Here is a 15,392-nt window from a genome sequence, read left to right as displayed (position 1 = left end):
TTTAGAGTTTATTTTTAAGTGACATTTAACGCAAATGATATGGGAAACACTAAAATTGCATTCAACATTATGAAATAAGAATAAGCTTATTGATAAACTTTCTAAGTGTTATGTATCTTAAATCGTGTTCAATACACAAGCTTGGGCATATGGTTACAAAACTGCTGCCATCAGAACGTATATGTGTAAGTATGTGAGAGAGACTGCAGAATGTGTAAAATGTAACTCTTGCTGTTTCAGACGGCAAAATACTTCCTACGACATTCCAGAGTAAAAGAGTTGACAGGAAAATAGCAGCTTGCTATGATCCAGAGAAACAGAAAAGTATTTGACAAGAAAATTATGACTTCTAATATGCAAACAGAGCAGAAGTTATGTGCAACACAATAATCACAGGCCCCATGAAATTGTCCGAAAAAAGCTGAATGTACATGTTCTCATTGCCCATGACTGGAGGGTTAAACAGACAGTGAAAAGTACTTATCAAGCAACAACTTTTACATAGTGAAGGATTACTTAGATATTACAGAACAGGAGTGTGACAAAAACTGTAACAATTTTCACCTATTTTTTCTCAAAAATCATACACTAAGGCTTTTTGTTGTGTGGTAATAATATCTTATCCTTTTTATATGCTTAGTATCTCACTCATTATGGACGGATGTTGACTCAGTTTATCACGCAAGGAAAATGAAGTTGCAGTATACAAAGTGGAAACCAATCATCATCATCACTAGATTTTTACATCAAGAAATGACTTCTTTGGAAGAATGTCTAAACAAAACAATATTGTGCACTAGGACTAAATGAAGATGATGTGCTATTTTAAGCAGATTGGCCTTTTGTTAGGAAGGATGGAGGCTTTGATTCCCATTCTGCCATTCTGATTCATGTTTTCTGTGTTTTCTCTAATTACTTGAAAAAAAATGCTGGTAAGGTTGCTACTACAAAGCCATGGTTAACTACCTGCCCCCACCTTGTGAAATTTTTTATTTGTTCACAAGACTTACATAAGTGGTGTTTTTGCACTATTTGTAAAAATTAAAAATGAGCTTTGAACATACAACCTATTTTGGAGGACTTTAATTTTTTCTGATTATGAAATGAATATTTACATTTGGTCCACATATCAGATATACCAATAATTCTACATCTAATCATAATTGCGTAATTTGTATCTTGCCAGTCAACACCTTTCATATTAAAGCTATGGATAACTTCAATTTCATTCAACATCAGTGCTACACAAATTGGTTATTATGTAATATGATTATGCAATACCCTGCTCATAAAATATTCACATTTAGTGGCAAAAGCCAGGTATGAAGGTTGTGAAGGCAATGGATGAAGGAAGTGGAGGGGGGAAAACAGAGATGCACAGATACCGACAGAAGGTGAGGGTTACATCTATGCAGCAGTGATGTGAAATTATGTGGAAAAAGAAGCAGTAATTAGGATCTGAACAAGAGCACATGAACTACTGTTGAATATGTAAAACAAGCCATTTGCAACTGAAATAATCATTTACTACAAAAATGAAAAACTGAATTCAAATAATAATTAATTCATCCTTGAAAAACATCAGTTCATTTGATAAAAAATCACGCACAAACAATATCATATAATTCTTCACACAGACGTACCTCAAGCTTGGTTCTATACCGCCAAGGTAGATGACTGTACGTAGTTCACGGGTCTGGATAACCTGCCCTATTGGGTCAAGAAATTTGCGAAATTCAGCATCTGTCAATGGGGGCCTTGGCGGAGTGTTCAGGAATGCTGGTTGTTGATCTTCAACTAAATTTAAAGCACGTTGCACCATATTAAATGTTCTTTCCACTTGGTTCATTATTATGCCTGGTAGCCTGTTTTGCAATTTTGTTTCTGAGAGAGCAACACGATTAGTGTCAGCTGACCCAGGGGTCTCCCATTCATCTGAACTTTCCTCAAATGGTTTCATATCCACTTGAAGTACCAAGCATGGTTCAGAGGCACTGTAAATGACAAGCCACACAGTGAAATTATGGACTTAGAGCTATCATACGTGCAGTCAACATGCAAATGATCTAAATAAATAAAATAATTATTATGTTAGGAAAGTCCTTGGTGAAATATAAAAAATTAAGAAGTACTCTCTCTCTCTCTCTCTCTCTCTCTCTCTCTCTCTCTCTCTCTCTCTCTCTCTCTCTCTCTCTCTCCCACCCCCTGTGCAGTGACTGTGTTCCCTGGATGACTGCATCATGTCAGCACTACACTGCCTCACAACTTAGAAAGGATTTGTGACAGGTTGAGTGGGAGGAGAAAGGAGGCCAATAGCAATAGCAGGTGGGAGGGTTTGGGAAGTGTGACTAACAGGGGGGAGGGGGAGGGGGAGAGGGGAGGGAGGAAGAGGCAGCATGCACATGGGATAAAAATGTGGCACATTGTGCAGAGTGTACCACTGGCATGGAGAAATGGATCTGGATGAAGAAGGGTATACAACAAAGGAGGGGGGATACTGAGGAGAGGAGGGTGTGACTGTAGGGTAAGGGCTGTTAAGCCTGTGGGGCAGGAGGGAAGGCTGAGATGGGGCAAGGCCTGCGAGAGATTGAGGCCAAGATGATCACAGTCTCCATGGATGTGTTGCAAGGATTATTCCAATCTATGGAATTCAGATAAAATGGTGTTGGAGGGAAGGACCCAGATGGCACAGGTAGTGAAACAAGCATTCTTCAGTAGTTTTTCTGTCATGGCTGCTCTTGCGTGCAGTTTGGCAGTGACCATCAATAATTTGGGTGGGCAGATGATTTGTATAAAATGTTGTGGCAGACACTCACAGAGAGAGAGAGAGAGAGAGAGAGAGAGAGAGAGAGAGAGAGAGGGAGGCAGATACAACATACAACGCAAGAGCAACGGAAGGAAGAAAGAACAAAAAAGGATGTCAAGATGACTGAATGAGAGAATATGTGGCAAGAGATCAAAGGTAATTTAAGGAAATTGGCAGGGATTTATGTCAGTGTACTATGTGAAGAGCTAAGTACATGAAAAGTGGGTCACAAAAAAGGAAAGGAGCAGTGGAGTTGGTGGGATAGGATAAGTAAGAGTTTCTGCTCCCACGCATAAGCTATTTTATGCCCTTTGGACCAACTTTTATGTCTGTTTCAATGGGGTTTCAGTTGGAACATGTTTTTACATGGTGTAGCTATCACCCATGGCAAGGCAAGGAGGAAGTAAGGATACATTCCCACTCTCTGGCAACATCTGTTACTTCAGATTCAAGTGCTATGGGTCACAGGCTCAGCCATGACATGTTCCCACATCACAATATTGGAGAACACAAACAGATAGGCCAGGATTGCTTGAAAATGTTCTACATGCATTTAAGCAAATATATTAACAAACATCACACAGCCTAAAAGAAAAAATCAACTTTAAATAAGAAAGCTGAAGAAAGCTATTGGATCTAAAGCTACCTGAACATGAATGAAGGTAGCAGCTTTCAGCCATCCCTATTTTTAGTAGCTGATATAGTAATATGTAAACTATGGAATGTGTGGTCTGTAGGCCTCATTCATAATTTACTTTTATTTTCCTTAACTCTTTGTTTGTGCACTGATCTTGGGGTGGAGAGGGGATGGAGGCCTCAAGATGACTCAAGTTATGCCACTAATCTCCAGTATATATTCAGCACTCATTTGACATGTGTGCATTTGTAGTTGCTGGAAGACCTGATAGGGCTAATGTGTACCATAAGGTAATTCTGCAGTTTCTTTTGTTGCCAGGACTGATACGAGATAATATACAGCAAATTTCTTTTATCAGCATGTGTTCATGGTCCTGAATATTACAACATTGTAAAAAATCTCATGCTTTGAGGTGCCAATTAGAGTTCCATAGTCATGATATTTATTCCCCCCCCCCCCCAGGTAAAAATGCCACAGCAACAAGTGTACAGTTTGAATAATTCCTATAATGTGATGCTACTGTTAGATAAATTAGGAAGCACTGATCAAGCTCTAGGTGAAGACGATTAGAACTATGGAAAATCGAGGATGGAATATGAACAATATTCAAAAAGATAGATTGTTATTCAACACACAGAGGCGACAATGAGCTGCAGACAGGCACAACTGACAGACTGCTATATATCTGAGTTTCCGGTCAAAAGGCATTCTTCTAAAGTTGAAAACAAACAAACACACACACACACACACACACACACACACACACACACAAGCACAACTCACATTTGCATGATCATTGTCTCTGGCTATTGAGGTCAGCAATGTGCCTGATGGGAGAAGCAATTTGTGGATGGTTGAGGTAAGGAGGAAGCTGGGGCAGTGAGGGGAAGGTACAGCAGGGTAGGGGAGGGGGAATGTGTAGTTTTGCTTACAGGAGAACACAGGGGTAAGCTTTTAGGTGCAGTCACAAGGTCTAAGGGAGGGAAAGGAGTCAGTGGGAGGGGGTCATGCAAAGGGGAGTAGGAAAGAAGAGAAGTAGAGCACAGGAAAGAAATCTAGTGGGCACGCTGGTGGAATACAAGGCTGTGTAGTGATGCAGCGTGAGCAGGGAAGGGGCTAGGCAGTTGAAGAATGGGGACTAGTGAAGGTTGAGGCCAGAGGGTTCCACGAATGCAGGATATATTGCAGGTAGAGTTCCCATCTGTGCAAATCATAAAAGATGGCCTTGGTAGAAAGGATTCAGATGGCACATTCTGCGAAGCAGCCACTGAAGTGAATCACAATGTGTTGGGCAGCACATTCACCAACTAGCTGGTCATCTGTCTCTTGGTCGCTGTTTGTTAGTGGCCATTCATCTAGACAGACAGCTCGATCACATGATTGCTTTTGAGGCAGTCCTGCATATAAGGGAACAGGTTATGCCAGTGACCGGACTGGAGCAGGTGGTGACAGGAAGATGCATGGGGCAGGTCTTGCATCTACATCTGTTGCAGGGATATGAGCCATGAGGCAATGGGTCAGTAGCAGGGGTGGAGTAGGCATGGACAAGAATATTGCATAAGTTTGGTTTGTGGCAGAATACCACTGTGGGAGGGAGGGATCAGGAGGAGGAGGGGAAGGTCTTTAAGATGTCCAGCATGACTGAATTTGGGTGTGGGACAAAAGGTAAGGTCTTTGCAAAAGACTATTACTTCTGTGGGACTAAGAATTTTGGAGGAAAAGATCATGGCTGTGTTTCAAAACTGCTTGGGTTCTGAATTCTGTATCGTGATGAGAGTGAGTTTCTGAGGGTGTGATAAGTGTGGTACATCTGCGAGGCAGGGTTTGTCAGCTATGCGTGGATGTGGGGAAAGCTTGGAGGCTGTTGTACAGGGTGTCTGATATGTCACTCCCTATTTTTAAAGAGAGAGAATTTCTTTATTTGTGAACCAATTCCCCCAATGAACCAATAACCTTGACATTGGTGGGGAGGCGTGCATGCCTCAGTGATACAGATAGCCGTACCGTAGGTGCAACCGTAATGGAGGGGTATCTGTTGAGAGGCACAAATGGCTCTAAGCACTATAGGCCTTAATATCTGAGGTCATTAGTCCCCTAGACTTAGAACTACTTAAACCTCACTAACCTAAGGACATCACACACAACCATGGCCGAGGCAGGATTCGAACCTGCAACCATAGCAGCAGTGCGGTTACAGACTGAAGTGCCTAGAACCACTCAGCCTGTTGAGAGGCCAGGCATACGAGTGGTTCCCGAAGAGAGGCAGCAGCCTTTTCAGTAGTTGCAGGGGCAACAGTCTGGATGACTGACTGACCTGGCCTTGTAACATTAACCAAAATGGCCTTGTTGTGCTGGTACTGAAAATGGCTGAAAGCAAGGGGAAACTACAGCTGCTATTTTTCCTGAGGGCATGCAGCTTTACTGTATGGTTAAATGATGATGGCATCTTCTTGGGTAAAATATTCCGGAGGTAAAATAGTCCTCTTTTCAGATCTCTGGGCGGGGACGACTCAGGACAACGTCGTTATCAGGAGAAAGAAAACTGGCATTCTACAGATCAGAGCATGGAATCTCAGATCTTTTAATCAGGCAGGTAGGTTACAAAATTTAAAAAGGAAATAGATAGGTTAAAGTCAGATGTGGTGGGAATTAATGAAGTATGGTGGCAGGAGGAACAAGACTTTTGGTCAGGTGAATACAGGGTTATAAATACAAAATCAAATAGGGGTACTGGAGAAGTAGGTTTAATAGTGAATAAAAAAATAGGATCGAGGGTAACCTACTACACACAGCATAGTGAACACATTATTGTAGCCAAGATAGACATGAAGCCCACGCCTACCACAGTAGTACAACCTTATATGCCAACTAGCTCTGCAGATGATGAACAGATTGAAGAAATGTATGATAAGATAAAAGAAAGTTTTCAGACAGTGAAGGGAGACGAAAATTTAATAGTCATGAGAGACTGGAATTCAATAGTTGGAAAAGGAAGAGAAGGAAAAGTAGCAGGTGAATATGGAATGGAGGTAAGGAATGAAAGAGGAAGCCACCTGGTAGAATTTTGCACAAAGCGTAACTCAATAATACTTGGTTTAAGAATCATGAAAGAATGTTGAACACATGGAAGAGGCCTGGAGACAGATAGATTATATAATGGGAAGACAGAGGTTTAGGAACCAGTTCAAATTGTAAAATATTTGCAGGGGCAGATGTGGACACTGACCACAATTTATTGGTTATGAACTGTAGACTAAAACTGAATAACTGCAAAAACATAGGAATTTAAGGAGATGGGTCCTGGATAAACTGAAAGAACCAAATGTTGTGGAGAGTTTCAGACAAAGCATTAGGGAATAATTGACAGGAACAGGAGAAGAAAATACAGTAGAAGAAGAATGGGTAGCTTTGAGAGATGAAATAGTGAAGGCAGCAGAGGATCAAGTAGGTAAAAAGACGAGGGATGGTAGAAATCCTTGAGTAACAGAAGGGATGAAAGGAGAAAATATAAAAATGCAGTAAATGAAACAGGGGAAAAAGGAATAATAACGTCTCAAAAATGAGATCAACAGGAAGTGCAAAAAGTCCAAGCAAGGATGGCTACAGAAAAAATGTAAGGATGTAGATCCATATATCACTAGGGGTCAGACACATACTGCCTAAAGGAAAATTAAAGGGACCTTTGGAGAAAAGAGAGCCACTTGTATGAATATCAAGAGCTCAGATAGAAACCAATTCTAAGCAAAGAAGGGAAAGCAGAGAGGTGGGAGTATATAAAGGGTCTATACAAGGGTGATGTACTTGAGGGCAATATTACAGAAATGGAAGAGAATGTAGGTAAAGATGGAATGGGAGATATGATAGTGTGTGAAGAATTTGAAAGAGCACTGAAAGACCTACGTCGAAACAAGGCCCTGGGAGTAGGACTACTGATAGTCTTGGGAGAGCCAGCCCTGACAAAACTCTTCCATCTGGTGAGCAAGATGTACGAGACAGGTGAAATAACCTCAGACAACAAAAAGGTGAAGACTATTTTTTATTTTTGTGTGTTTTTTATCCTCCACCATGGAGCCTTGCACCTTCCACCTGTGCCGATACAGAATTATTATTTTTTTTTTTTTATCACTTGCCAGAACCAGTCCAAAATAGTGCTTCCTGTGTTATTACTTAACTCATGGGATTCCCCCTGCCCCAAATGGTCATACCATCACATAACCACTCTCTGGTTGTAGATCCCACTTCCACAATGACTTCTATCTGTTCAGCCTTCATCAAACTAGTCCTGCAAATTCATGTCAATCAGCCCCAAACTCCCTTGCAACACCACCTCTACATCTGTAAAATTCCTCTGTTCTGCTATTCCAAATCACTGCATCCCATATTTCACATAGAAACTCTTGCCCTCCAGGAACTAAAGCAGCATGCACACTTTCACCACAATAACTTCTCCAACCCATTGACCTCCTACATCTGTCTTGGACTCGCACTATCCACCTCCTAGAACAGCCTCCAAACTTCCCCCACATCCACTCATAGCTGACAAACCCTACCTCGCAGACCAACCACATTATCACACTACCATTCAGAATCCAGAACATAAGTAGACCTGAAACATAGCCATGAACCTTCCCTATAAAAGCCTTAGTCCCACAGAAGTAACAGTCCTTTGGAAAGCCCTTACCTTTTGCCCCACACCCAAATTCTATATGCTGAACTTCTTAAAGACCTTCCCTCCTCCTCCCAGACCCTACAATGGAAACACTTTTTCACCACAAAACCTACCAACAACACTCAAGCCACCCAAAGCTAATGTTGAACCTTGTCTGACACACTTCACTCCTCCATCCAACTGTGATCCACACCCAATGCTTGCAAATTGCCCCCTGTTCACATTCGAGAATTACTTAACCTCAAACGTTGCATCATCATTTCCCAAATATCGCAGCATGGAAACTACCCTTCCATCTGCAGAAGGAACCACAAACCATCATCTAAAAACTGATCCTGATCTTATAATCTCGAGTGCTGAAAAAGGCTTCCTCACTATGGTTTTCAACAACAGGAATCACCTGGTGGAGGGACACTGCCATCTGTCAGATTCATCCACTTACAAACCTTTCCACAGTGACTTCATTCCAGAAATCCAACAGGATTTCAAGTTCTCCTTCAAATCCTTAGAACCATCCCAGAATCCCCCCTTCCCCCCCCCCCTCTCTCTCCCCCCCTCCCTCTCCCTCACCCCTCTCCAACCTCTCCTCGTACTCCTATTTTCTATATGCCTCCTGAAGTTCAGGAAACAAACCACCCAGGATGCCCCATTGTGGCCAGTTAATGTGCCCCCCCCCCCCCCAGAGAGAATCAGTGCTCTCATGGAGAAACACCTATCCTCATATAAAAAATGTATCAATCATTTTTACATGGCCCCCTGCTCATTACAGTTGATGCCACCTCTTTCTACACTACAATTACTAATTCCCATGGCCTTGCTGCTATTGAATACTACCTCTCCCAATGCCTAATTGACCCCAAACCTACTATCACCTTGCTGGTCACAATGACCAACTATATCCTCACCCACAATTACTTCACCTTTGAAGGTACCACCTATAACAAATCTGTGGTACGACAATTGACACAGGCATGGCACCACCCTATCCAACATATGCATGGGCCACCTAGAGGATTCCTTCCTAATTACCAGACTCTGGTTCAGATTCACTGACATCTTTGTGGTCTGGAATAAAGGTGAGGCCACCCTATCCAAAGTCTACCAGAAACTCAACATGTTCTCTCCTATTTGCTTCACCTGGTCCTCCTAAACCCAACAAGCCTTTCTTTAATGTTGAACTCCACCTCAAAGATAGCTACATCAGTACCGCCATCCATATCAAACCAACCAACCACCAGCAACACCTCCACTTGGACAGTAGCCACCCATTCCATACCAAGAAGTCCCTTCCACACAGTCTAGCCACCCATGACCATTGTACTTGTAGTGATGAGCAGCCCCTCTCCAAATATATCAAGGGTCTAACTGAGGCCTTCACAGGCTGAAATTACCCTCCCACCCTTGTATAGAATCAGAAAGCCTTAGCCTCCAGTCACCTACCACCTCCGAAATTTCCACCATTCAGCCACAAGTGAGTACTCTCCTCATGACTCAGTATCACCCAGCACTGGAGCAACTGAATCACATTCTCCGCCATGGTTTCAACTACCTCTGATTGTGCCCTGAAATGTGGGATATCTTACCCACTATCCTTCTCAAACCTCCCACAGTGGTAATCTGCCATCCACTGAATCTACATAATATCCTTTTCTATCAATACTCCACACCTGTTCCCAACCCCATGCGTCATGGTTCATATCCCTGCAATAGACCTAGATGCCAGACCTGTCCCACAAATCCTCCCACCACCACCTACTCCAGTCTGGTCACAGGCATCACCTATCATATCAGTGGTAGGTCTAACTGTGAAAGCAGCCATGTGATCTACAAAGTAAGCTGCATCCTCTGTGCTATCTTCTACGTGAGCACAACAACCAACGATCCATCTGTCCACATGAATGGCCATTGACAAACTGCGGCCAAGACACAGATGGACCAGCCAATTGCTGAACATTCGGTCAAACACAACATGCTGGATTTCAATGACTGTTTCACAGTCTGTGCCATATGAATCTTTCCTATCAAGACCACATTTTCTGAATTGTGCAGATGGGACCTCTCCCTAAAATATATCCCACATTCCCACAACCCCATGGCCTCAATCTTCCCTAGTTCGTGTCCTTCATCCACCTATCCCCTTCCCTGCTCCCAGTTCAGCACTACACAGCCTTCTAGTTCACCAAAACTCTCATTACTTTTTTCCCTCTTCCACTCTCTCCACTCCCTTCCCCCATCCCCTCCCTCAAACCTTCCAACTGCACCTATCAGCTCTACCCTGTCCCTGCCACATCTCTGCATGCTCCCCAAGTAACACTACACCACTTCTCACCCCCTACCCTACTATCCCTCCACTGCCCTACCCCAGCCTCCTCCTTACTTGCAAAACCACAAGTTGCTTCTCCCAACAGGCACTGTTGCTGTTCGCAGTCTGGCCTCATCAGCCAAAGACAAGAAGGCCTTTTGACCAAAAGATCAAGTGTATAGCAGTCCTTTTGTTGTGTCTGACTCATTGTCACCTCTACATGGTGAGTAGTAAACTACCCTTCTCACAGTATTGTCAAAGATGTAGAACAGGTTTTCGAGGAATGAGACCAGAGCAAGGATTGAGATGGTCGTTTGTCTTTCAATTCTCTTGACTCACATGATGAAGTCAGCCGTTATTTGTCACTTTAGATGACATGGAGAGTAAAACTAACAGCTGTCGATGGAACATAGTCCCCAGGTGATTGTGAAATACAAAATTAAGTTTATTACATTATAACAGTGTACAAAACCTCAGTGAGGACAAGATACACATTTTAAAAATGTAACAAGTATCAAAGATCTATAGCCTGACAAAAAAAATTGTGATAGATTCCAGTGGAAGAAGATCGATGCTGACACCAACCAGCCAGCCACATTTGACAAGACACTGCACATACCAGTGGAACAAGCAACACACTGAGTATGTGGCACTTGAGAAAAAACTAAGAAGGGTTGGTGGCCAATCATACCATTTGACTCCCTGAATCATCAATCACAAAGTTATTTTAAATGAAATATAACAAACTTTGCAGTTCACCGAACATCTTTGAGAGCAATGCCTCAGCATCCTACTTGCGTGGTAAACCAAAAGCCATGGTATTGAAACTTTTACGATCATAATGAGCAGATACTACTTCGTATCTCTACTAGCATCTTCAAGGTTTTATAACAGACTGATGAGAAAGGAGAAAACAGAAAAATTATCATCTTTGTCATTTTTAATAAATTTTTCAAAATTTCATCAAAAGTTTTTGCAAGGTTTACTCTCCTGGAGCTGATGAAAAACTAGATTTCCTGAGAAGTTATCTCCTTAGTACAATATTTATCATTGGACTCTCAAAAGTATGTGATAACAACTTATACATTGCCTGACTATTATATTTTCTATGAACATAACTTGAAAATATATGCTGGTAAATAACAAGCAGGACTGCCATTTGAAGTCAGCAGTTCATCTATTGTGGTTAGAAAGCTCTCTGCAACATAGGTCAACACAGATGGTAATCTAAGTATGAACAATTAGTTCTCATATGTCGCACTGCTAGAAGAAATGTTTGACAAGAACCTCAGCATCGTTGTAATGTTGAAAATAACATATTAGAAATTTCTACAGCTTTCAGCAATGTCAAAGACCAGAATGTAAAACTGAGCACTTTTGATTTCCCTTAAGACTGAAAAACCCACACAAGTCTTCATCTCTCATGAAAGAAAAAAAAAGTCACACTCATTTGTACAATGTGTAATAATGTTATGATTAATAATGATAGGGAGAAAACAAACAAAATTATAATACTGTGTACCACAACAAAAACAAAAATGCAGCTGATGATAATCACCAGATGTGTGAAACGTAGTGTTAACAGGACATAGCCCTTGGTTGGCTTTGATTTCATGCGTAATGCAGATGGAATCAATGCACAATTTTTCCCTAGAAAGGATATAAAACTTGAGAGATAGTGATATTGTCAAAAGAAATTTGGTGATAAGTTGGTGAAAGATCTTGTAATTCATTATCAGTAGCACAATGTCAAAATAAGAAAATTTGTAATACCAAAATACTTCAGCTAACTCTAGCCAAGCCTATTCCACATAAATGTGAAATCAATAATAACCAAGAAGTTTCAAAAAATCATGAATGAAAACCAACTCAAAGAAAATACTGAGGGTATCATAGATGAAAGTTTAGATAAATCAGAAATAAATTCAAACAATGAAAAAGTTCCAGCAGGATCTAGTTGGTAAAGACATGATACATGGCAAACAATGAGGAAGAGCTGAAGCTCTAAATTCTGTAACTGATAGACTAAAACAGAAAATACTTTACAAGCATTCAAAATTGGAAAGTCATCAAGAACTAGTTGTCAATTTTTTGACATTTATTTATGCCTTAAACTGTTATTTGTGAAACACATTTTAAAAACTATCTCATAAGTCTGAATTGTTACCAAATATTTTCTAGTTTCTATTCTTTATCTTTTGCTGTATGTTTTCAGTGAGTTGCCTACCCTTTTCTGAATCTGCCAGCAAAATTTATAATATATGCCACTGATACAGGCAACAAATAATTCTGCCCAAAGGGAATTTTAACTCTGTGGTGGACTTTATACAAAGAACAAACCATTACTTGTAATTCAGAAAATATGAGTTTTTGTAGTTTGAATAATATCACAATTAACTCACTAATATATGCTCCATCTTAGTTACTGCATCCCAACTATTAACAAATTGTACATTTATGCAATAAACAACAAACAAGTCCTCTCAGGTATTTGCCCATCACCAAGCACTTTTCATATTGTGAGTTCTGAACTAATATTTTTTTCATTACTAAGCTAGATCCTGCTACAATAGGTTTTCTACGTTACCTTACTACAGACAACACTACTGAAGTTTCAGTGCCATTATTTGTGATGGTTAGATGAGAATAAATTTCTGCATGCATCGGCTCACAAGGAATATTGGGTGGACCAGGAAAGTGCGTTTTGCGGGGCGAGGGCGAGGGGGACGGGCAGAGGGCGAGGGGGACGGGCGGAGAGTCAGGGATGGATGGATGGTTTGATGTTGAAATGGACCAAGCTAAGTGGTCATCAGTCCGTTGTTCCATTGAACTAAGTCCATGGGATAAAACGGAAAACAAACAAGACACACCACAGGAGTTCTAGATGGACAAAAAACACAAAGCTGAACACACTAGGGACAACAGAAGACAAGAAAAGCACAGTCATACAAGGAACAGGCAGAAGAGATTAAAACAGCACAGCAGATGTCCTGGGCTGGCTGATCACGAGTATATAAAAAGATGAGCCAGCCACTCTGCAACATATTAAAATCTCTTAACATAAAAGTACTAGAGTAGAGAGCACAGGGAGACAAAGGATAGGAACTAAAACTTAAACTGAAGAATAAAAACCAGCATCACGTAGAAAATGTAAAACAAATTTAGCTGTGGAGGCATCATCTCCTACAATCAAAGGAAGAGAGTCAGGGATATTAAAATTCCGTCTTAGAACAGCTAGATGTGGACAGTCCAGCAAAAGGTGGACCACTGTTAAACGGGGACCGCAGTGACAACATGGTGAGGTCTCATGCCGGAGAAGAAAGCCATGCGTCAGCCAAGTGTGGCCCATGCGAAGGCGGCAGAGGATCACGGAGAGATGGCGAGGGCACGAGAAATGGCCACCAGCACAGCAGTGAAGACACTGCAGCTATTCGGCAAGGAGCGCTGTTCGATATGCGCCGAGTGAGCATAGGTAAAGCCTACGCACCCATCAACCAGTGAGCCATCGGTGTAGATGACTCCAGAAACCTGGGACGTGTCAAGGACTGATAATAAGTGACTGCAGAGTGCCTCAGGAGGAACACAGTCCTTATGGAATTGCAAAAGGTCCTGCCGTAGTTTCGGCCGAGGCATATACCGCGGAGGCATATGTGTATGGCCTCGCACGAAACACTGTGAAGGAAATGATTCGTGTTCAGACAACAGGGAACGAACATGTACAGCGATTGTTATCCTTGACTGAGGCCACCGTTCCAGGAGATGAACCACTGTGTTTCGAAACAAAACACAGTAATTCAGATTCTGAGGCGAGCTACGGACATGTGCTGCATAGTGGGCGAGCAATTGTCAGCTCCTGATGTGCAATGGAGGGACTCCAGCCTCCACTAGTAGACTGGCCACTGGACTCGTTCAAAAAGCGCCCTTCGCTAGACGGGTCCCGCAGTAGTGCACAGGATCAAGCAACTTCAATGCTGAGGGCGCTGACGAACCATATGCTACACTCCCAAAGTCAAGTTGTGACTGAACTAGGGCTTTGTAAAGCCATAGCAATGTAGAGCTATCTGCCCCCCCCCCCCCCAAGTGGTGTTGCTCAGGCAGCAGAGGGTGTTAAGATGCCGCCAGCCCTTTTGCTTAAACTGACGAATTTGTGGAAGCCATGTTAGGCGAGCATCGAAAACCAGTCCCAAAAAATGACAACGATGATAATTTTTCTGTTCCTCTCTTCTCATCAGTCTTTATAAAACCTGGAAGACTACTCGTAGTGGATGGCCATCACAAAAAAGTGCAGGGTCAGGATGGACTGTCCATTGCCAACAGAAGTGCAAAACACAGGTCTTGTCGGCAGAGAAGTGGAACCCGTGGGCAAGAGCTCATGACAGCGCATTCTAAATGGCTCACTGTAGTCGGCGTTCAGCAACACCAATGGTGAAGGAACTGAAGTAAATGCAGAAATCGTCAGCATATAAGGAGGGCGACACTGATGGCCCTAAGCTGCTGCTAGGCCATTTATAGCGACTAAAAAACAGTGGAATGCTCAATACAGAGCCCTGCAGGACCCCATTTTCTTGGATATGGGAGGAGCTAAAGGAGCCTCCAACTTGAACACGGAAGGTACGGAGGGAGAGAAAGTTCCATATAAAAATCGGGAGTGAGCCATGGAGGCCCCACTCATGCAGCATGGCAAGGATGTAGTGGCACCAGGTCGTGTCTTAGGCCCTCCGTAAATCAAAAAAGATGGCTACCAGATGCTGGCATCTGGAAAAAGCTATTCGGACGGCAGACTCAAGGCATACCAAATTATCTGTTGTTGAGCGACCTCGGTAGAAACCACCCTGGGATGGAGCCAGAAGACCCCGAGACTCCAGGAGCCAACACAACCTTCGGCTCACCATTCGTTCGAGTAATTTGCAGAGAACGTTGGTGAGGCTAAAGGGGCGGTAGCTGTCCAACGCTGCATGGTTCTTCCCAGGTTTCAACA

At 42.3% G+C, this 15,392-nt stretch overlaps 1 protein-coding gene across 1 annotated transcript in view; it reads right to left on the bottom strand.

Annotated features, from left to right (window-relative positions):
* Window positions 1–15,392, bottom strand: part of LOC124776985 — a 106,239-nt gene that overhangs the window by 63,294 nt on the left and 27,553 nt on the right. Inside the window, exon 4 of the mRNA XM_047252230.1 lies at window positions 1,644–1,994. Coding sequence (XP_047108186.1) covers window positions 1,644–1,994 — 351 coding nt within the window. The remainder of the gene's footprint in view (window positions 1–1,643; window positions 1,995–15,392) is intronic.

The sequence above is a fragment of the Schistocerca piceifrons genome, chromosome 2, assembly GCF_021461385.2.
Source record: "Schistocerca piceifrons isolate TAMUIC-IGC-003096 chromosome 2, iqSchPice1.1, whole genome shotgun sequence".
NCBI classification, from domain to species: domain Eukaryota; kingdom Metazoa; phylum Arthropoda; class Insecta; order Orthoptera; family Acrididae; genus Schistocerca; species Schistocerca piceifrons.
Note: the sequence above shows the minus strand (reverse complement) of the source record. Positions and strands in the feature narration are given on the sequence as shown.